The sequence below is a fragment of the Stigmatopora nigra genome, chromosome 8 (assembly GCF_051989575.1).
Source record: "Stigmatopora nigra isolate UIUO_SnigA chromosome 8, RoL_Snig_1.1, whole genome shotgun sequence".
NCBI classification, from domain to species: Eukaryota; Metazoa; Chordata; class Actinopteri; order Syngnathiformes; family Syngnathidae; genus Stigmatopora; species Stigmatopora nigra.
In genome coordinates, this window is record NC_135515.1 from 2,396,551 (window position 1) to 2,420,327 (window position 23,777).

Here is a 23,777-nt window from a genome sequence, read left to right on the forward strand (position 1 = left end):
ATTCACCCACTCACATCATTTGGTACATTTCATGCTAAAGGATAATTTAAAAAAAAACGGAGAAAATTATATGAAAATATTAAAATTCAACAATTAATCACATACATTAACCTTGGGGGGTGGGGAAATAAGCAGGTGAACAAACCCCAAATAAACAGTCCAAATAATTCCTAAGGCATGACACTCATTTTTACTTTTTTTTTAAGCAAGTATAAAACCCACCTTTTAAGACACAGTATATGGTATTTTATTTCAATTGAGAAATTGACAAGCACTCATCAAACGACAAAAACTTTGTGCACCGTCTTCATCAACTGCCGGCGCCCTTAAAATAAATACTTTTTTTCTTTTTCAAAGAAGAGGAAAAATAATACAGACAGAATACGTGAGGCTCAAACAATTGAGACACACGGACAGACAGACAGACAGGCGGATTTTCCAACTCTACGTCGACCCTCCAACCGAAAAGTAGAAAACAGCCCAAAAGGATATGCTTGTTGTTTTTTTTCTCCCCCATTTAAAAATACAGAATCGTACAAAAACATCTTTAAATTCACTAAAATATCAGCTGGTATTATGAGAGTAAATCAGTGTGTCTGTGTTTAAGTGTAGTAATAAAAAGGACAGAATGTGCTTCTGTACTTATACATGATGAATTCACACAACCATTGTGAGTCAACAGTAATGTACATTTTACAGTCCTCCGTCCAGTAGGTGGCGCTGTGACGCCGACCATGTCAGCGCACGTCAATCAATATACAGCAAATGTCAACTTGTGGTCTCGTTGAACTGGTTAGCATAGTCACACAATTTTCACATTTTCTGTTTACAAAAAAAAACAGGCAATACTATTAAAAAAAAGATGATATTCTTAAAATTCTCCCAAAAAACAAAGGGCCAGAGGCCAAAATAGTCATGGAGGGACTTTTCAAGAGAGCAGGTTACAGTACAAAATGTGGTCCAGATGTTAGTACATGCACGTTTGTCACGTTTGTCCTCTCATGCGAGCGCATACTGTACATTTAAAAGGCCACATGGCTTTTCCTTCACTTTTAAATGCATCTTTTTTTTTTTGATCCCACTAACTGGTCAGAATGGCCGTTCATGTTCTCTGGCGAGTTTCCCCCTTGCTACAAGGCTTCCCCCCCAAAAAATGATAGTAAATTTCAAATATATATTAGTAATAATTCAAAAAGAACCAACAATCCATGTGAACACACTCTAATCTCTTATATTGGTTTTAGCTCTCAACTTTGTTTACATGCAAAACGTCAACAAACAGCATCTATTATCTAATAATTGTATTTATTTTAATTGGGCACCAATTAGATACAATCTTTTTGAGCGATTTTTTTTGTAGTTCTACTGAAAGGGCTATGAAATTGTTGCTTTGACCCAAAATGGCGTATTTTCTGTGTCTTTTCAACCTTGTCTGCTTGACACTTTTTGTAGAATGATAAAAAAAAAACAAATTTTAATTGAAGTAAACCCGACCACGGAAGCTAAATTTCCCTCAAAAACTTTGTGCGGTCATTTGAGAGACTTTTCAAGGATGAAAACAAAACTTCCTTCCCGCATGCTAACATGCTAACCATTGGCAACATACTAACCACCCTAAACCATGTTTTCCAAAATCTAGACCATAAGCCAAAAGGGGGCGGAGACAACCAGATGAAGAGGACCACAAAAAATGGTCTCATCAGAAGACCACCACAAGGTGCTAATTATTATACCTCCTTATTCGCACGAGGCGTGGTCCCGGAAATGCACGTTATGGGGCTGGGAAACCATGTAAAAGGTTGCATAACGGGGGGAACGGAGCTGCACTGTCACACCGGTCCGGTGGGCTACAAGAGCATGTAAACAAACGTGAGTCAGGCAGATTTTTTTTTGCCTTCTCTCCATTTCGTTCCACCCGTCGTCCGAGATCCAATCTCTTAAGTGCAGAGCGAGGTTCTTCGGCGCCCCGCCAGGTCCTTCATCCGACAATCTACGAGTGGAGAATACAAAGTAAAAAGATGAACTTTGAGGCACTCTTTGATTTTTTCCAAGGCGTTTTTTTAGTTTGTTTTGTTTCCCGACGTTCTCCCGAGTCCGTCAGCCGTCAAAAAAAGGCTCCTCCCCCTTTTCAAGCCATGATCTTCTGTGGAATCTCAATGGAGGCCTTGACGAAGACGCAATTATCACGTACGTAGTTTCTCTTCTTGATTTCCTCGTGCGAGATGAACTTGGGGTAACCGAAACCGAGGGTGCTCTCGTCTAGCGAGTTACGGGCGCTGGAGGGTTTTTGGAAGTTCTTCCAGTTGGGGTCCGGGTTGAAGGTCTCGGTGATGTGCTGTGGTTTAGACAGCGATGGGTCGCTCTGATCCAAGATGGAGAATGTAACCTTATAGGCGAAGGGCCACTCCAGGAGGTTGTCATACTCGCCAGGTAGAACACGGATGTAGACGGACAAGTGCGAGCCTTCGCCGCTGCCGTTGCCGTTGAGGAAGGCCGACACTTGGAGTTTGTAGCCGTAGCGATGTGTGTAGAAGGGCGGGCTGAAGAACTCGTGGTTGCTCCGCAGCTTGGCTTCTTGAAGCTTGCGTGAGTAGTCGCTGAGTTTCCAGATGAGGACGCCATCGTGGCTGACTGACAGTTCCTCCATCTCACGTCGGAGTTCCAGGATCTCCTGGCGCTGCCGGCCAACTAGGTTGCACATCATGGTCAGGTGCGACTTGGTGGTGTCTTCCAGGTGGCGGCCGATGGCCAGTTTGGGGCACTGAAAGATGGAGGGGATTGGATTTAGGGGATGAATCCGGGAAAAATGCAAAAAATGGACTTACTCGATGTTTACAGCCAGCGTCTTTAAAAGGGCAGAGGACCAAGGCGCTGCCGCAGTTGTCCTTCACGTGGTTGGCAAGGTCTTCGCGGGCGATGTTGGGGGTCCCGCACTGGTTGGGGCACTGGACGGGGAAACGAGGGCAGTGGTACTGGTGGTTCTGTGGAAGAAGGAGAGAGATTTTTAACGCGTTTTGAGGCATTTCTGATAGTTGTTTGTTCCTATTGGACCATAATTTTGCCTGCAAAGTGAGTTAAAACATTTTTAATTTTTTTGCCATTTTATTTTTAATTTTAAAATTTTTAAAACATTTTTAAAAAATATATTTAAGAAAGATATATATTTTTAAATCAATAAGTTTTGTTTTTATCAATGACTAAAAAAATCAGAAAGTAGAGGTATTTCCTTTCCTGATTTTATAACTAATGAATTACTAATTAAAACTAGCTAAAAATTAATCTGGTAAAAATAAAAAAATAAAAATAAAAATATATATAAAAACACTTCCCCGTTATTCTGCAAAAATAAAAACAAAAATGTTAAATGTAATTTTCTAAGACAATATTTACTGTTAAGTCAGACACTTTTCAATCAACAATGTCTCTTAAAATACGATTGGTCGTCATCCTCACCTGTATGGTATCGAAGACAAACTCCTTGCCGCAGTACTTGCACGGCTGCGTGCGTTTGGGACACTCGGCCATGCTGTGCTGGGACAGCAGGCGACGCATCATCCGCGCGCCGCATTTGTTCTCGCAGTAGACGCTCTCCTGAGGACACACGCCTTGGTGGTTCTGGACAACACACACACACACACGCATGCCATCTCCTGATTGGTCAACTGTCATTTTCTTCACTTTATCGGTCCAACTCGGCGACGGGTGATTATTTTTTACGGCACCGACTATTTTACGGGCCTTGTTTATGGCCCGGGGAGACGCTGATTCATGAACCCATTCGCAAAGTCGCCGTTTTGTCACCCGAACACGTTAAGAAGAATGAATGTCTTTATATCCGGGAAAAGAAAGCTCTCGGGTGTCAAACCTAAGGCCCGAGGGCCAGATTTGGTCCGCCAAAGTGCTGTATTTTATGCACCATTTCTTGTTTTCTGTTAAAAAAGCTACTGTTTATGTCAAGCCTTAATATCTATTCCTCATGATGCCATTTTATAACATAACGAGAAAACCTGCCGGGTCGCCATCTGCTTTTCCGATTCAGCAATTCTTCGATAGTGGAGAGAAAACAAGTGGGTGGCTAACAGAAAAAGTAACTCCCACATTATCCTGACTAGAACTACAAATCCAGATGCAGGAAAAATAAAAAAAAAGATGAAAAATCGGAAGAAAACAAACATTTTACTGCTGTGAAGTTGCCAGCTAATATTTTTTAGCAATTCTTTACCAAAGAATGGATGGCCTTGGGTTAGTTAATGTGAAAAAAATGTCCAGACAACTGGCAAAATATTTTTGGGCACCCGCTCACGGATGGCACCCTGTGCAATCGCCAGTATTGCCCGTAGAATATTTTTTTGGGCCAAAAACATTGGTGAAAAGAGCGCTTTTTAATCGTACCTCGTAGGCTTCGCCGGTGAATTCGCTACCGCAGAACTCGCACTTGACTTTGCGTTTAGGGCAGTCGTGCTGCAGGTGGTCGGGGAGGTCGCGCCGCGTTAGCTTGACCGAGCAGCGGTTGGGGCAGGGGATGACGTTGAAGGCGCAGGTGGAGAAGTGACCCTATCCCAGAAAAAAACCAACATAAAATGGCTGTCAACAACATTGATCATGCTAGGCTAACTGCTACAACAAGTTATGGATGTATTTTTTTTTGTGCCCTGCGATGGGCTGGCAACCAGTTCAGGGTTTAGACGACAGGTGTCAAAGAGGCGGTCCAGGGGCCAAATCAGGCCCACCCTATCATTTTGTGTGGCCCGAGAAAGCGCCGAAATTATTATAAAAGTATTATATTTCCTGATAATATAATTCCATTAATAGCATTTTTTACATCCAATTTTTTATTGTTTTTAGTTCATAAAGAATTTTGTAAAATCTAAAAATAAATATATTAAATATTTTCTTGCTTCTTCTTTAATATTGAACATAATAGAAGAAATATTTTGTTTCTTTTTTAAATAAAAAAAACAAACAAATGTTATCCAAAAAATAAAGTTATCCAATCCAATCCAAATGATTGAAAGGACATTTTACCCTCAAATAAACATCGTTTTCGATCTATAAAAACAGAATATTTAGGGCTTTTGGTCCAGTTCTTTTAATACAACCTTAAAAAAAATATATCTATATTTTTTTCAAAATATTATTTCTAACCAACAAAGTTTGACACCCTTAATTTGGACACAAAAAACTCACCTGCAGTTGCTTCATCTGCCCGGTCCAACGACAACCTTCCTCGCTATGGATGCAGCGAATAGGCAGCGCCAAGATCTGCTGTTCCAACTCAGGATCCGGATAAATCTGTAAAAAAAAAAACACAAAAGGCCCGTTTTTGATCCGTCCGTGTGTAAAAGTTTTGTGGAGCCTGACCCAGAAAGCTCCTCTGGTCCTTTTTCTCAATTTCTTCTGACATTTTTGTAACGTGAGCACTTTGGATTGGACAAATGAGGACACGGTGTGAGAAGACGCTCAAGCGGGGCGAGGCGACATTTTCCTCTGCGGGATTTACGACTCGTCTCGGTGGGAAGGCGCAAAGGCGTCCGTCCTCTTTCCAAATGTCACGGCACGCTAAACAAAGAGAGGCTTGCGTTTTTTTTTTTTTTTTTTTTGGACGACACTTTTTTTTTTGTCCAAACGACTCTTTTTAACTGTGGCCAACTCAACCCACGACTTAACACCTCATCTTTGGCACTTTTTGATCCATCTGTTGTATATTTTAAAATGAGTTTGTCCCCAGCAAAATCCATAGAAATTGAATTTGAGATACGAGACAAATTTTGATATACGAGCACTGGGCGGAGCATTGCAGTTTTTGTCTTTATGTTTATGTTATAGATGACAAATTAGAACAAATAAAAAAAATCCAATCCAATATCCTGTTTTTTGGTGTTTTTTCAGAGGGTTAGAACAAATGAATTAGTTTTTTTTTGGTTCATTTTTGGGAGGGAAACTTTCATTTGAGTTACGAGTAATTTGACATACGAGCTAAGTCCTGGAACGCATTAAGCTTGTATCTCAAGGTAGTACTGTACCTCAATTATCGCGTTAGTAGGGTCACCCCTATTAAAAATAAATCAATAAAATTAAAAATTTGGGAAAAAAATGGTTACCAGTTTTAGCCTGAGTTTTCACATTTGTATGAACTTTAAAAAATAATGGTAAAATAATATTAAATAAACAAATAAGATGGGTTAGGCCCCAGCAACCCCCTCAAACCTTTAAAAAAAAATATTATTATTATTTCTATAAATTCTCAGTAGAATAATTCCACCATTGTAGCTCTTTTTGAACAGTGAATTAAAACACAGAGCACATAAAGTATTCCTACCTTGGCGTAATCCAAAGGCAGCTGGTCTTCCGGACACTTGAAAACTCCTTCACTGGAACCAGACAAAGAAAATAAACATTATTTTTTTTCCCCCTTGAAAATATGGAGCAAACACATCAAACTGTTGACCTGCTGGCGTGAGTCAAAGCATTTTGATTGGTCTTTTGGACTTCACCCCAAGGACGCGCACGCCACTGTCACGTGAAAACGCTGCATTCAATAAAATGTGAACTTTGAGGCCAACACAGAGTGGCTCTTTCATCTCCTTCCTGGCTTTTAAGCGCACACACACACACACACACACACACACACACACACACACACACACACACACACACACACACATACACACGTGTGCGCCAGCCACACTTTTGCCTTTTCGGGACCTCAATGTTACTTTCGGCGAACAATGCACGCCATTTAAAACGTTTTGGGAAGATTGGTGGAACTCATCAACTCATCTTATTTTACATTTAAATCCTGTAAACTGTAATACAGTCGGAATTTTAGGAGGGCAACTTTTTGCCTGATCAGAAAAGAAAAACAAGCATGTTTTAAAGTGGTAATAGCAAAATAGGCTACATAGATATCTGTAAAAAATAACAGTATGCCAGATAAAAATAGCCTGAAAGAAAAAAATGGAACAGCCTGTTGGTAGTTAATAAGAAAAAAAAAACATGTATTAATGTATCTTATAGTCCGGCAAATACGGTCATCATCAGACTACAAAATTTTACATGGACCGTATTTTCAGGACTATAAGGCGCACTTAAAAGTCTGAAATTTTCTCCAAAATATAATCCAGTGTGCTTTATATATGGGAAAAAAATTAAAGGGGTACGCCTTATAGTCTTCAAAATACGGTAATTTGCCATAAACTTGCATCATATTTCTAAAGACACGTCAGTTGCGATGCGGTCCAAAAGTATGAAATTGTTCCAAATTCCCGATTCCGTTTGGCCGTCAAGCAAATGCACATCAGCGTGGAAGGACAAAAAGAAGCGCCCTGCGTCTCCTCGGCTGTCCGACTAACGCCGCGCTACCAAGAAATGCAAAGCGACAGGTCCGGCGCTCTGGACATAAACGTGACGCAAGCGAGGGAGCGAGCGAGTTGGAGAGGGACATCGCCGGAGGGGCCCGCGTTCTGTCCCGCTCGGACCCCCACGTCCGGGGAGATGCGCGCGGGCGAAAAGGAGCCTCGTCACGGGCTGTCAGCACGATTCCAGCGCCACCACGATGGCGCATTGGGGTCAGAGGAGGGGGATGGAGATCATGTGACCTCGATGGTCGCTCTTTTCGTGACAAGCCTCGACCGAGGGGCATCTGAGTACCCAAACTTGACGGACAGGTCGGGATGAGATCACGGCAAGGGATGGAACAGGCTTTTTGTATTAGCACTTGAAAAAAAATGAAGCTAACCCTCAAAAGTAACCACACTGCTTTTGAAGTTAAAAAATAAAAGACATGACTTATTTCCAACACCATGCTGCAAATTGTCTACTAACTTTTTCAACATTCAAGCATGTTTTTAGCTTTCTCATTCGACTTTTATACTTTGGTATAAACTCTATTTTCATTTGATGCTTTGGCCAGAAGAAGCAAAAAAAAAAGAAGTGATGCAATTGGTAGAAAAGGAAGAAAGGCACATTAACTACTACTACTATGGATGTGTGGTGCGTTTCCCCGGATTCCAAGTCGGCCTGGGAGACAACGTGGACCAGAATAGCGGCGCTAATAAAAAAATAAAAGGACTTTTTACTACAGGATGAGAATGAATGAAAGTGGAAAGAGAAGTTCGCATTTGAGTTCCATCCACGCCGCTGACGCATCGTGTGACTTAATGGCCCAAAGGCTTTTATCCTACAACAAATGGGGGGGTTTGGGGAGGGGTGGGGGGTCCACACACTTGTCGGAGTAGGCGTCAAACTCCTCGTTGTGATCTTTTTCGCAAAGAACAAGAGCCAGCACGTGTGAAATCTGGCTGTTTCATCACAGATGGCGCATCTAATTTTAGCCGGGGCCTCGGAGGGCAGATTGAAGGGTTGGGGGGGTTGCGAGGTGGGCTTCGGCTGAGGTGGGGGTGACGACATTGCGCCGTGCCGCTGCCACGCTAATCCGGCGGAATGCCGGCATCCGGGTGCCAAAGCTACCACGGTCAGGCCTATTAAAGGAGAGACGCTTGCCAATGTTGGACGCAAGACATTTCACTACTTTGCCTACTTGGAATCGACATTTACAATGAAAATGATGCCAAAGCAAAAAAAAATCACAAGTGTTTGTTTGGGTTTCAAATGCAACAATGTCTTGACTGAGTGTAAATGAGTGACGAAATCCATTTTAACCTGCCAATTCTAAAACAATGATCATTGCTCTTCATGAAAATGAACCAAATAACAGCAAAAAAAATATGATTAAAACTACTAACCCAACAAGTAAATTCAAATGAATTGAAATGTATCCTTTTGTTTTGGGTATTCAGCACTAATCATGCACATTAAATTGCCAAACTTTCTATTATTGATATATATATTCATTTACCAAGGGGGTGCTAGAGCCTATTTTATACAACAACAAACCTAAGACCAGGTACAGTCCAATCTACAATCACACACAAATAAACAGCAATTGGGTCTAGTCCTAAATTGGATGACATTTAAGTATAGATTAAATATACATATTATATAGTCGATCTAATTTTATGTGAATAATATTGAGAAAAATCCCAAATCTGATATTTTCTAAGGAAGAAAATGTATTACTCCTCAGCCTTACTTGAAATAGACATATCTAAAAAAAAAAATCAAAAAAAATGATAAAAGGTGTGGCTATCCTGGGCAAATTTAGTCTCCATGGCAACCTGGATAGGAGGAGGAAATGTTTCTAGGGAGCAGCTGGCAGCAAGTCCACAAACACAAACACAGGTGCGCGGATGCACTCACTGACAACACACACACCCTTCTGCACCTTATCGGCAGGATTCAAGGCCAAATCTATCAGCGTCCACACACCCACAGACGCCACCCTACCCTACCTATCAAGCCCTCTTCCTTCCACTCATCCGACCTGCTCACGGACACCATTTCTTTGTTCGCCAAGAAAGACGCTGACGTCCGGACAGCCCCCCCTTTTGTCGACAAACGCATTGTTTTTCTTTCTGGTGCAAATTCCTCAAACAGCCCGTGTTGCCGAGAGCGAGCCCCACTGATGCATGCTGGGATTTTCCTCCTTTTTCACCATCTTTCCGAACAAAGGGGTCAGTCCACAATTACAAGGACACTTCAGGTTACAAATCAAAACACAAAATACAGATATTCAAGTTTCATATTGCAATATTTTGCCCAGCTGTAGACATCCGATCCATTTGGAGCGGAGTCCCAGTCCAAATGGATTGGACGTCCATCAACGAGTCCATAAAACAAGCGCTAATTCACGAGCACCTGGCGTCCTTTCCCAGACGGGATCAATACATCTCGCTGTTGGCCATCACACAGCAAACCCAGAGAGAGATTTCTGTGTATAGGGCCTTATTGACTGGGTAAATAGACCCCCCGGCACCCCCACCCCACCAGGCGGAACAAGACGGAGGGATCTTTGGCGGCCGGACAAAAAAAAAGGCCGGAAAGGAAGCAGGGAAGGAAGAAAGCAATGATCTCAACTCTTTTGGATAAATGATGAGGATTCATCAGCTGAGGGGGGCTTAACTGCTCCGACCACACCTGTTGGGCCCCACAGTGGAGCCTTTCACTAGGGACAGGTGCCATGGAGACCCCCTCCAACCCACCCACACAAGCGGAAGGCTCCGGAACTTTCACAAGATCCGCTTTCACGTGCACAAGTTCCGTTTTTCCGATGGTGCCGAGGATACGGTCGTCTCGGAAACAGGGGGTTTTGGGTTACAAATTGGGAAAGCTGAAAGCAGGGGGATTTAAACTTTTTCATCCCGGAAGTACAATACAACGCCAGAAAACTTACTTCATTAAAAACCCTCATTATCATATAACAATATCAATAAGTGACGTTCTCAAAGTTTTCCTTCAGTTTTAGCTCTGCAAATGTTTCTACTTTTTTCCTACTTGAACTAAAACACCAAAGCTAGCTCAATTTAGTCACTTTTTTAACCATAGTTTCTTTTTATCAATCTTTCTATGCCTGATTTCAACCAATCAAAAGCCATTATTGTCATCATACACAGCTGAGTCTAAGAAAATGAGTGATGCTACTCCACAAAGTGCATTTTTCCAGTGAAAAAACATAAATAAGTCATATAAAAATATAAAAAGTCACATCCTGGCAAGCTAAATTCTAAAATATAGCAAAATCTGAAATATTACACATTGTTATTGATGTGTTCACTTTTTTGGCTGAAGCTTTAAATCTTATTGTACGTACATAATGTCAATAAAGTTATTGAATTCAAATCCTCCAAAGGGAGTTCTGGACATGCCTCAACTTGTCGTCCACGGGGCGCTTTAAGAGCGATCTGTGCATCTTTCTGGAAAAAAATTCCAACAATGCCCCAGATTGGCTTGTCAACACGTGCCTGCCATCTTTCAAACGTTAAATAGTCGGAAAGTTAGAGGTTTGATTTATTTGGGACACGGATGGAGTTGTACATTGGACGAGTTGTGCCTCGTTAACCCCCCCCATAGTTTGCTTTATGTACATCTCACGCACGGGTCATTAATCGGACGTTCTGGCGGCGCCGTGCACGTGTGCAAAATCTCACGGGTATTAAACCACCAAGAGGCGCTTATTAAGCAGCGATTATTTCGGGGAAGGGCCACAAAATTTTAGTAGGACTGGGAAATATATATTTCAAAATAATTTTTACACATTTTTACATGTTAGGAAATAATATTTTGATATTTATATTCAGGTATTTGAAAATTTGGTTGTCCATCTCCTTGTCTTCTGCGATTGGCTGGCTCATAGTGAGGCTCCAGCACCCCTGGCGACCCTTGTAAGCATAAGCAGAAAGGAAAATGAAATTTTCTATTATACTATGATGTGATATTGTACTGTTTTAAAGTATTTTGAGGTTTTCGTGAGCAAGATGTAAACATACACACATGGTTTACTTTTGGCCAATGGGGGAATCCCATTTGTTAGTAAACAAGGACAAAAAACGAGAGCTGCTTAATGGGTGGGAAAGTCTACATTTGGAAAGTCCATGTTTAGCTTTTTTCTCCATTTTTCCAAACAACACTAATGGCCGCCTATCGGGTGTCAATGTCCATCCATTTCCTTCATTTTGGCTGTTTCCCGTCCTGCCTGGCTTGGATTACGTTCCCAAACGTGAGCTAACAGCTTGATCCACTTACTTAAACCCCTCCCCACTTTTTTTTTTGTTTTTTCATAAACTTTGACAAGCGTTTAAAAAAATGCTGCTCAAGGAATGCACTTCCATTGCTTCATACAAAACACGTGGTTGTTAAGAAAAAACTTGACAGAAATGACGGTCCAATCATGTGTGCCATTGACTACAATGGAATTCGAATTATAGAATTTTGAAAAATAAATACATAAAATGAACTACTAACATATTAAGTGCAGTTTAGGGGGAAATATGTCCAATTTACTTTGGCTGGGCAACTGGCAGAGATCGAACGGTCTGATCAAGTAATCGGAAATCATTATTTTTAAAGATGTAGGATAAAAAAACAAGGATAAGGTAGGAAGTTTTTAACAAAATGGAGTGTTGGGCACGCCAGGCGAAATGGAAAGGATGGCGCCGACTGGCCGGCCGGCCCTTAGCCAACTTGGCTCCAATTCGCCCAGTCAATGGATCTGCAGCACGCGGCTAATTAAATAGCAGACAATCCGCGAGGGGGGGGGGGGGGGGGGGTTGTTTAGGCCGTCACCAGGGAATCGACTATCAAGCTGAATTGGATGCATGTTCCAGTCAATGGCATCGGATAAATTCATTTAGGAGACAATATTAAAGTATTTTTAGCATTAGCAGGCAGACATTTGACAAGCTCCATTTAAACCAATCAAATGTAAGCATCCCAGTTATCTAGGTATACTATAATATAAATTAGCAGGTAGCTAGTTGGGGATTGTACTTAAATGGCCAGACTGGAGCTAAATCCTATTTTTCCACCTCGCTAGTCATCGAGCAAACACGTGGGTTGGTCAACGCCGGCCGTGGGAGTCGGCGTCCCGCTTCCGCTTTTGCATGAGCGCAGCCGTCATTGCGTTTGCGCTGATCTGACTGACGCTTCACTGGCATCATCGTTAGCCATGTTCCTCTTTCTAAGTGAGTTTCAACTGGCGAATTTCCCCCCCTGGGGCTGATTTTAAGCTAGAAGGCCCAGTTAGAGTTACAGTTTAAGTAGGAGGCATTTTTTCCCCCTTCTTTTCGCTTTTTTTTTAATGGTGATGAAAACAACAGCAAACCAGTTTGTCTGAACTTCACGAGCCCCTCGGGAGAGGCAGCACACAAACAAAGACTGCAGCATTCTTATGACATATAAAAGTTTTGAAGGATTTTTTGGGTATTTTTGGAAGTTGGTGTCTGTCCAAAAAAAAACGTGGTGAGCTAGAAACTAGATGAATGTGGTTGAACTGGCTTGTTGAATAGATAAGATTTAATGCTTTAAAAAAACTCAGCTGTTTAAAGATTAGAGTTTTGGATGAATAAATTCAAATCATTTCATTTAATGTAAAAAATATAATGTTTATGAAATTGATGCCTGTTTTGATCAATGTGAACATCAAAATACAGTTTTTTTAATATAAATGAAACGAGCCAAAAACTATGCAGAGAAAAAAATATCTATATCTTTGGAGAGCATTTTTTTTTTTTTTAAAAGACACCAAGACCAAAAATACTTTTAAGAGTAGACAATAGTACTATGAAGAACAGGCTAAATAGGCTATACTATACTATCTATAAACAAAAAAACAACAACAACATAACAGGTTGTTAGTGGCAAAAAAAGTCAGACCCAGCGAAAGTTTGCAAAAAAAAAATGTGTGACTTATACTCTAGAAAATACTGTATGTTGCATCACCACATAATGGTGGAGTTTACACACTTTTAGGCACAGCACTACAGTATTTTGTTTTATGAACGAAGACGTCTTTGCGACAGATTAGGAGGTGAAGTTGGCCGGGTGTCGGCTGGTCTGACCCCCAAGTGAAAGATCCCTCAGAGCTTTCCACCAATAGTCTCGGCATCTAATCTTGTACTGGAGGCAAGAGTCCTCCCTTACTCCCCCCTTGCTCCCCCCCTTACTCCTCCTGACCTCCCCATCCGTACACAACATAGACTATCGGGTCTGCGGTGGCACCTCGGGGCAAAACTGCAGACATGGGGATCTAACAAAAGAAGACAGTCAATGTAAGATCATGCTGGATGGCTGAACAAGCCCATTGGTGACCATCTATAATGCAAACAAATCCTACTATATTATCATTCTAAATGACTTTTCAATGACTAAATGTAGCCAAGAAGCAACTTAAAGTACATCAAATCAAAAAAGGTAAACAAACCCGCTTTGGGGGAAATCTTCAACGCTATTGCAAAAGAAAAGCATCTCCATTTTTAGTTTTAGTTTTCTTAAAATGCATACAGTTCAGATCTATCAATACTATTGTCATTTTAAATGTATATTCTGTAAATGTAATGTCCAATCAACTTGAAACGCAAGTCAATGACGTGGAAAAGACACCAGCCATCCCTAAAATAGCAAACCTGGCCAGGAATAAAGCACTAAATACTGGTAAGGTCCAAGTAAGGAGGACTGGGAAAGTTGGCAGCAAAAGATCACCTCCACGGATCGCAATATTATAGAAAAAGGCCTTTTCCAAATCTGGCAGTAAGGATAAATAGTCCTCTTGTACTATAATGAATTCTAAGCTAAGATATAGAGAGGAAAAAAAGGAGCAATGAAAACAAAAACAATGACACTGTACCTTTAAGGTAAGGTAAAGAGTCAATACTAATCGAAATCTGGCAAGGATCCAATGGGAACACAAAAGGTCCCTCATTCAACAGTCCAAAAATAGACCTTTCAAAGGCAAGCACCCCCCTTCAATCAATCTATTTTTTTTTCTTTCTAGCGTTCAACTTGACTTCAAGCAATGGCTAAATCTGTGCTATGTATGTACAGCAAAAATATCAATTCATTGGAAGCGAACCGACAAGTGTCAACAGAACCTGTGCCAATCAACAATACAATCAACAACCAACCCCCCCTTGTTATGATATCCATAATAAGGCGACATTTCATGCACAACGTCAAGAAAAAAAACACGTCATTTCTTCGCTGATGGTGTGAAAGTGCCTCAGGCCTGGAACCCAATCGAATCTGTCCTGGTTTTTTTTATCTCATGGCGCAGTGTAAACACAACACCGTGGAAAGGTGAGCTGGAAGCCACCCGCCCCGCCTACGCGTCCCCTTTCTATCTATTTACCCAAGCTCAACCGAAACTGCACTACCCATGCAAAAACATACCCACACAACACACACACGAACTGATTAACCGATAACCGAGGAAAGAAGAGGCGTACCTGAGGAATTCTTGCAGGCAGGTGTCACAGAAGCGATGGCCGCAGGTCGACACTTGGACGGGCTCCCGCATGGCCTTGCTGCACAGTGGACACTGGAAGCGTCTTTTAGGCTTCTCCAGGAACTTGTAGTCGAAGCCGGGCATGGTGGCTTCTCTCTTGCGGCGGTGACTGGGTTCGGCTCGACTCGGCTGGGCTCGGCTCCACTCGGGCTTTTTCGGCCTGGCGCTCGTCCCTGTCCTTGCGGTTCTTCGCTTTGCGCTTCAAGCCGAAGAACGGCTCATAGCACGTCTTTTCCAGGGATGGCGCTCCGGGGGTTCGTCTCGCCCCTGCGACATACAAAAGAAAAAAAATAAGAAATGGATACAGAGCTTTAAATGTAAGGAAGGAAGCCGATTTGGGGGTCTGAAGGTTGCGGTGGTGGTGGCGTTAAGACTGAGGCGAGCACACAAACCCTTCGACTGTTTAGGTGCACCGAGCCCCGCCCCCTCCTCCAAGCAGGAGGAGTCAAGAAGACAACCATATTTATATATTTTTTCAATATCTCCAAACTCATCTTTAATTGGGCATTTCCCCCAATGAACAAACATGTATAAACCAATTATAATGTCGATTAATTAGTAATCATGGAAAAAAATGAATATGGACTTACGGATTTTCAGGATAGAAGCTCAGCAGCGCCATCTTGAGGTGGTCCTGAAAGGCACAAGAGAGGGAAAAACATCAGTGAAAATGTGTTTTGTGTTTACTAGTGCATTCAAAGGTGAAGATTAAAAATATAGTCATTTGTAGGGGGAGTAACAGGAATTTAATCAAGATTTTTCAGGTTAGTGATAAAAAATAGTACAAATGGAAAAAAATACGGAGATGACTTATCACCTGCTCTATTGCATTTGCATTACATCATCAAGAGGGGAAACAATGGTAATTGAGAACCGTGCACAACAACAAAAAAATGTATTTTAAAACAAGGCACGATAACAGGTTGCATATCAAATATCAAAGTGCATCATCAAAAATGAAATCCATTGTGAGAAGGGTTCATGCACAATATCTAAAAATGGGGGACTTAAACAATAATAATAGGCAGAACAGGTTATGGCATTTGATACCAATGGAAAAATACATAATTAGATGAATAGACAAAAAGACATTCATCTGACTATTGTGTTGCAAAATAAGAAATGCATGGATATGGAAGTTTTTGTCTACACTATAGTGGTTTACATTTCTCAATGGTTGGATTAAAATGTAGTATATCTTTATATTATATATGTTCTGTTCCAATTATCTTCATAAGGCTCGCAGGGGTGCTGGAACCTATCGAAACCAAATTTGGGTAGTCGGCGGGGAGCCGTCTAAATATATAGATAGCCAGACAATAACAAGACAAGAAAAAAATATATAAACATATATATACAAAAAAACACAGGGATGAGTGGAATATAATGGCTTTAGTGGGTTCTGGTCTTGATAAAATCTGAGTTTTGGGTATTGTGGTCTTGAGCAAAACACTACAATTTATGCCTAAATAAAGATTTGTTGGACAGACAGTGAATCATACATTCATCATTGGATTTTTGGAAGACATTTTTGTTTCACAGGAATGTATAAAATGTCTTTTTTGGCAAAAAAACATCTATGCCACAAATCAGAGGAACAGAAAAGTCACTTTGCCAACTATTTGGGAATTTTCTTGTTGAGTTTTGCCTCCCATTTTGTAAAACACACACTTCTGTACTTCTTTAGTACTTTCTACTTGTACTTAAGTACTACATCGTACTTCTATCTCTCACTTGGGCTGGACTAATCCAATAAAGCACAATGAGAGCAGTGTGTCCGGGGGATCGGCGTGCATCAGCGCGGGTCATTTGACAGACGACTAGCTTAAACACTCTACTGTTCTTTTCCCCTGTGCATTGTCAACATCTCCATTCAACAGGAAGGCTTAAACACGGGGGTGAAGAGGGGTGGGGGAGTGTAGGCCGGACTGGAACCGGTTTACACTCTTACGGTCCAATTGCTCGACACGCACGTGACGCCGCGCACAATGCCTGGACGGCGGCGTCACCGCGGGACGGCCAGGGGGGTGTCCAAATTACGACCGATGGGGGGGGGGGGGGACAACAACAGTAAACGTTGTTGATGACGAGCCGTGTCCAATGCATTTGAAAGAGGAGGGTTGGCAGCGACTTGAAAGATTTAGGTGTGCAAATTTTTGGACCTTGTATAACTAGGTGAAAAATATTTAAAGAAACAGTACTTATAAGTGAAACCATTTTGTGACACCAGTTATACCCATGTATACATATATTGTGTGTATATATATAGTAGTACCATGTCAGTGTTAATGTCAAGCATTAATTTACTAGTAAAATTGGCTTTTCTTGACTTTTTTTTCAACTAATACATTGTTTTACTTTAATATATTAAGCAAAAATACTTTTACGGGAAGGCACATGATAAGTGTGTATGTACCTTTAAATACGGCTTATAATGTGGATTTAAGTTTGACTTAAGCGTAATTATTTAGTCGTTTTTTTTCAATAAAGAACATTTGGAATATTGGAAAGAACATTTTACATGACTATTATACATTATAAAGTGTAAAAAGAGGTAGAATTTTGCTTGCTTTGACTTAAAGTAACGTGCTCACAACATCAACATTTTTGTTGTACCTTCATTTTGCAGAAAAGTCTGCTTTGTAGGAATAGTTTGAGGGAGTTTCCCTTCGGTGTTCCCACTGGACAAAGCAGACACACTCCCAGAAATGTTGTCAGAAAAGGTCCCTGAAGAGAGAGAAAGATGTTTGTGAATTTCTTCCACACATTTACTTCCTTGAGGCGTGATCATACATTTCGTGAACGGTGTCGAAATGAATGTACTCAAGTGGGCGGGGCATCCGACAAAGTCATCTCGGGACGGCTTCGTCTAGAAAAGCTGAGGAAAGGACAGAAGGAAGTTTGGCATGAGACAATAAGCATTTGAGTGGAGACAAAATGTGTTTTTTTTCAGTGTGCCATATTGACAATATCCTCCCATGTTGCAATGGGACTGTCTTTTTAACCCGTAGCAACGAGGATTAGCGACATCATCTCGCTTACTTATTAAATTGTGTTGCACTTTAATCTTCTCTAAATCGGCGTCTATTTTTAATGTGGACTCTCGGAGAAAAGTTTAATCCAACATTTGCGGCTTTTCACTTGCAGGGGACAGACATTGGTGGAATTACTGTGTATTTAATGTTGGATTGTAGATAGGCTAGCATTTTTCATCTGTCCTGTAACGAGGTCAAAAGTCAATGTGAACAGAAAAGGAATCTTACAATATATTTTATACTTAGAAGGGAGTGTCTATGTGACCAAATATGGTGATGCTTTGACTTTGTCTGCTTAGGCAGAAATTGTCTCATATTATTAATGTTATTTTGAAATGACTAAATTGAAAAATGGTAATTATTTTTAAAGAAAAAAATTCTATTCAATTAACAACCTTAAAAACAAATTTAAATGAATGTAATCCAACCTATTTATCATGCTCAGATAATATTAAAAATGTACATAGTAGTATTTACCATCGACCATTCATGTCAATGGCAGCCAATGATACGAGTTAAAGGGTTATACATTCAGCCAAAATGGCCGACAAATCCTCGAGGGATCATTCAAAGTTATAAATGTCCCGAAAGATGGATAAAGCAAAAAAAAAAAAAAATTCCAGAAAAAAGGGACTAATGGACAAAATATTACGTTTCACCGCCAGCAGGCTGTTTCCATGACAACAAGCCACCGATGTCACGGTGAAGGGGTGGCTCTCGTCCAGCTGCACCGCCTTCGGTACCCCCGAGTCTTCCTCTTTTCTTCCCAAGCGTCCGCGGGCTCCCTTTCCCCACGTGTACGCCTCGCCATCTGCCGGAAAGGTAGACGAGATGAAAACGGGTGGGCGGTGAACACCCCCCCAAAAAAAATTGATTTTTCCATCCGCATTGTGTCTTTTTCTGGTCCCCAGAAAGTAGACACGTCGCGTCTTGGTTGGGTTCTTCCTGCAAGGGCAACACAATGGCTCCATCTGCCAACAAAGGCCTCCCTTGATGAGGAGAAGCTGGAGGCGAGCAGGTTAGCTGCCGGTGACTTTCACACCAGGGGAGCTAATCACCGGCACAATGTGACATTTCACCATTTGAACCCCCCCAACAAGTACACCCGAGCAACTCCTTTCAGGCAAACAAATGGGGGGAAAAACGCACATTTTAGCTTATTTTCGGGAATTTTCCATCCATTTGAGCCATATGTTTCATGAAATCTACCAATGGCATTCAATTATAAGTCGCACTAGCTAAAAAGATGTAAAATTAATAAAATGGGGAAAAACAGGCTAAGTAGGCATCTGTTAACATACCTGGTTATACAAAAAAATATATAGTCCAAAAAACAACATATCAGGCTGTTGGCGATGAAAGAAAAACAATATCTATAATATAATAACCGTAATATAATGTACTAATATGTACTAATATAATGTCATAGTTTGGCTGAGCCTGTGACTATATAATTATACTATACTCAAGTGCTACTTATAAATGCTATGCTATGTTTTTTAAGGCTATAGGCAATCCAAAAGAACGTTACAATTTTATTATTATTATTTTTTCTCAGTTTCTGATCAATAAAATATTGCCCCTCAAATATGCAATGTATGCTTTAGTGTGTCTGACCTAAAATGAGGGATTACTCACCCGACGTGATGGCCAATGTGAACGCGTCTCCACAAGCCGCCATGGTGACACCCCGTAGGCCGGGCACCGGGTAGGGAACGCGACTGCCTCGCCGGGAACTTCGACCCATCTGCCCGTGCTGGTTGCTGCCAAAAGTGATGCACTGGCCATTTTCTAGAGAGGGACATGACCAATGAGTAAGCAAAAGGATCCCCACCTTTGTCCTTACAAGCTATTTTGAAGCCTCATATCTTGGTTTTCAGTCCTTTTAAACTTTTAGAAAGAAATTCCCACTTTACCCGTCACGGCGACAGAATGTGCCGTCCCGATGTCAAGATAAACGACCTTCTCCTCGGTGAGTGGCGCCGATTGAACGGCCGTGAAGCAGTGAACTTCGTCCACCTGGTTTGAAGGACATGGCTCCTCCCCTGACGTGATCTTGTCAAGACCCAGCTTGTTAAATCTAAGACCAAAGATGTTGACAGACTAAAATGAGAGTAGAAAAACAAAACATTTGTATTTTGACTTGGTTACTTTGCATGATCAAGTAGTGACCTGTTACTTCCGCATGCGATGATTCTGTTCCCAGCACTGACGATCATGGAGCAGTCGACACCACACAGGACTCTCTGGGGCTCAAACTGGGTGGGCAAACACACCTGCTGGGGACAGTTGTGCGTGTCCTGGCTGCCTAGTCCGAGTCGACCTGTAAATTAGATCTCAGCGTAAGTCATAACAGTAAAAATATACGAGAAAAAAACATTTAAGTCACAGGCCCAGCCAAATGATGAAAAAAGTATGACTTATAGTCCGTTAAATACGATCCTTAAACCTTTCTATGCAAACTTGAAGATTCAAGTGAAATATATTGAGCTAAAATTTCAAGTTGTGCTATTTTTCTTTAATGTATATTTAGATTACCATTCTCTCCTCTTCCCCAAGCAAAAACTTCTCGTTCGTTGGTCACGGCGAGAACGTGGGAAGCGCCACATGACACTTGCACTAGTTCGTAGCCAAGGAGCGCTTCCACGATTTTGGGCTGGGGGAAGAGAATTAAAAAAATATTACCATATAGGTGAAATAATGCAGCGAATGGAAAATAGCAGCATACCTGAGTGACATCATTGAAATTCCCATGTCCAAGGCAGCCGTTGCTTCCACTTCCAAATGTCATGATGATGCCCCTGTCTGCAAATGGCGTCATTACACATCACTGTATATATATTTTCTTAACTTTGGAAGCCATTTCTAGCCATTTGTGTGAATTTCTGAGCTCGTAACTCTAGGTCCACCTTAACAAAGGTATGTGTAACCCTTACCTGTCATGCAGGCGGTGAAGAGATCACCGCAGGAAACCGACTTGATGGTGACCCCGGACTGGCCTTCGAGGAAGCGTGAGATGAAATGAGGCTGCATCTGGTCTACCACTCCAGGGAGGCTGGCCTCGGGGGACCCCACCAAGGGCGCCTACCCACGTCACAGGAGTCAATTTATTTTAAGACCTAATAAATGCTGATCGCTGGCTGTTCCCGACGTACCTCCCAAGTGATGAGTCGCCCCGACTTGGTCACGCCCATCTTCTGAGTGCGTCCCAGAGACACCTGCAGGACCTCCGTGTTTAGCATGGGTAGCCTAAGTGGGGCGGCGATGCCACTCCCCCAAGTGTAGACGCAGGACAGCGGGAGGGAATGCAATTTACCGGAACCATCTGAACAAAACAAAAATTATTGGTCATAGGATCGGATCTGGGACATCATTACTCTTAATGACTTGGCTTCTTACCTCTGGACCTGCTACTTGGTACCCGACCCGTATTTCTGCCTTGTGGTCCAGTCTGCATAGCAGACAGTGGTTTCTCAATTCTGGAAAGAATCCATTTAAACTAGTGGTTTCAAACCAGAATGTCAGACTATCAGTTTTTTGGTGTGTTTTCTAGAGACTTGTTTTGATTCGCGTGTCCACCAAATGTCATGTTGCGCAAAACATTTGCTACAATGCTAGCGCTAAATTTTGGTTATGTCATGCTAAGTTTTTTTTTTTTTTTTCATTCAAATTGATTCTATTTTGTGGCTCCACATTTGTGAAATAGAGATTTGTGTTTGTCTGTTGACATATTGGAACTATTGTAATAATAATGACCATAGATAATCAAATATATTGTGTTTGGGCAGGTTATAAATGAGCCATGACCGCTCACCTTTCGACAAAAAACGCACCTGCGCATCTTGACGTTCCCGATGTCCGTGTATAGATTGAGGAGCGGGCCAATGCAGATGGGGAGCGCCATGATTTCATTGAGCTGAGGTCGCTTGGAGGGATCCAAGTTGAGCATGTTGAGGATGAGCTGACGCAATTCTGAGCTGTAGCGGTCCGAGATGGGCGCAAATGTACCACTCATGATTTTCAGCACCAAGGCGGGAAGGTTCTGAAAGTACAGGAGATATTTACAACCCCTGGAGGAGGTCTTGGCTTGGAGATAGCCAAACTATTTCTTACGGCGGCCTCAAAAGCTCTCTTCAGGCTCGCTAGCTCGTAGAGGACGCAGCCTAGAGCCCAGATGTCACTTTTCTGGTTGTACGGCTTGCCTTCGCACAGTTCTGGAGAGATATAGCATGGGGTCCCGACAACCTGCCAAGAGGAGAAAAAATATATTAAAAATGGAAATTGGTGGAATGGTAAATAGGCGTATTGTTTGTGGCTCACCGTGTAAGCTTTGCTTTTGCTGACAAGGATTTTGGAGATGCCAAAGTCGCCGATTTTGACGATCATTTGGTGTTTATCCAGCAAAATATTCTGCGTCTTGAGGTCTCGGTGTAGGATGAGTTTGTTGTGGACGTGGTACAATGCCAGCAGGATCTGAACGAAGAAGTGAAGTATGGTGTCCTCGTCCAGGAGGGAGTTACAGCGCTTCTGGATGTAGTCGGCCAGGGTGCCACCTGATTCAGAAGTGGAAATTAAGTGGCATGTTGAAAGAATATCCATCCGTTTTTTTTTTTAACCTGGTGCGTACTCCATGGCGATCATGAGCGCCTTGTCTTCCAGGAAGTTCTCGTAGTACTCGATGATGTTGGGATGGTTGAGTAGTTTCAAGACCTGGCACTCGTTCTGAGCCGCCAAGCGCTCATCCCGGGACATCTGCTCTACCGGGATCTCCTTCAGGATGACCAAGCCGCCGTCGCTGCGCCGGCGGCACAGGTGGACGATCCTGAAGGAAAATAAAGGAGATGTTTTTTGCAGTTAAAAATCCTCATATGTGGGCGTCTACCATCGTTAAAAGTGTAAACATACATTTTAAATTTTACATTAGATGTCATTTCAATTGGCTAATAATTGGCAACTTATACATACTAATTATTAAAGTAAACAAGGGTTGAAGATGAATGATTAAATCATAGAAAAAAACAAATGTTTGTAAAAATGCTCATTAGCTATTACAGTGGATGGCATATATTTGTAAGAGTTGGCATTCTTGAAACAAGCTAGCATCCAAACTTTCTTTGACACACATCGTGAGGTTTTAACAGCAAAAATGCGTGCAAATGTGCGGCGATCACCCCAAAATGTGTGCAAAGAGTCGAAATAGTTGACTTTAAAACTGAGTTTTTACCCAAATGCTCCTCTTCCGACTACTTTGATTTTCTCGTATTTCTCCATCGCGGCTGAGGCTGCGTTCCAACACTTCCGTCGGCTCCCTTGGCAACCGCTGCCTTGGCTAGGGAAAGCGACGAAGGACAAATTCTGTGAAGCGCAAAAAGACACCACATGGATTGGAATGCTTCCCATTGGACAATAACAAATGAAAACAATGGCAACTATTCTCAAAGTACTTAAACAGGTTTACATTAATGGAAATCTTGAAATTTTAAAAGTGAAAATGCCATAAATGAGTATTCAGTAGAAAAGTGATACAAATGGTTTGAAGGGATCTCAAAATAGACAAAGATTTCAAAAAGTGTGTGTGTTTTTTTTGCAAAATATGGGGTTTTCCTGTGTGTAAAATGTGTTCAGTCAAATGTGGGTGCCGTCTGGAGGAATGTGGTCCAAGTGTTGGATAATAAATGCTTTGTACAGCAACAAAGAAATGCCTGTACTGCCACGATGCTATTATCATCCATCTGAGAACGTGTCTTGACATATGATTGCACATCCACCTTCTCGCTTCCTTCCTGACTACAACTAGGAATGAAGATAACCCGTCTTGAGAAAGCCGCTAGCACGCTTTCTCAGGA

The 23,777-nt window shown here is 41.7% G+C and overlaps 2 protein-coding genes across 2 annotated transcripts; both read right to left on the reverse strand.

Annotated features, from left to right (window-relative positions):
- Window positions 1-231: 231 nt before the first annotated feature.
- traf4a (tnf receptor-associated factor 4a) lies at window positions 232-15,277 on the reverse strand. Its single transcript, XM_077722748.1, has 7 exons — window positions 14,838-15,277; window positions 6,320-6,371; window positions 5,188-5,292; window positions 4,393-4,554; window positions 3,454-3,615; window positions 2,826-2,981; window positions 232-2,761 (listed from the first exon to the last, which is right to left on the reverse strand). Exons 1-7 carry the CDS (start codon window positions 14,978-14,980, stop codon window positions 2,129-2,131), a joined length of 1,413 nt encoding a protein of 470 aa, XP_077578874.1. The 5' UTR covers window positions 14,981-15,277; the 3' UTR covers window positions 232-2,128.
- On the reverse strand, window positions 15,014-23,282 carry nek8 (NIMA-related kinase 8). Its single transcript, XM_077722749.1, has 18 exons — window positions 23,156-23,282; window positions 22,548-22,753; window positions 22,252-22,484; window positions 22,045-22,176; window positions 21,765-21,973; window positions 21,331-21,410; window positions 21,087-21,256; window positions 20,868-21,015; window positions 20,660-20,736; window positions 20,470-20,587; window positions 20,104-20,254; window positions 19,848-20,011; window positions 19,570-19,722; window positions 18,584-18,742; window positions 17,690-17,774; window positions 17,513-17,623; window positions 15,487-15,530; window positions 15,014-15,163 (listed from the first exon to the last, which is right to left on the reverse strand). Exons 1-15 carry the CDS (start codon window positions 23,200-23,202, stop codon window positions 17,746-17,748), a joined length of 2,076 nt encoding a protein of 691 aa, XP_077578875.1. The 5' UTR covers window positions 23,203-23,282; the 3' UTR covers window positions 15,014-15,163; window positions 15,487-15,530; window positions 17,513-17,623; window positions 17,690-17,745.
- Window positions 23,283-23,777: the final 495 nt, after the last annotated feature.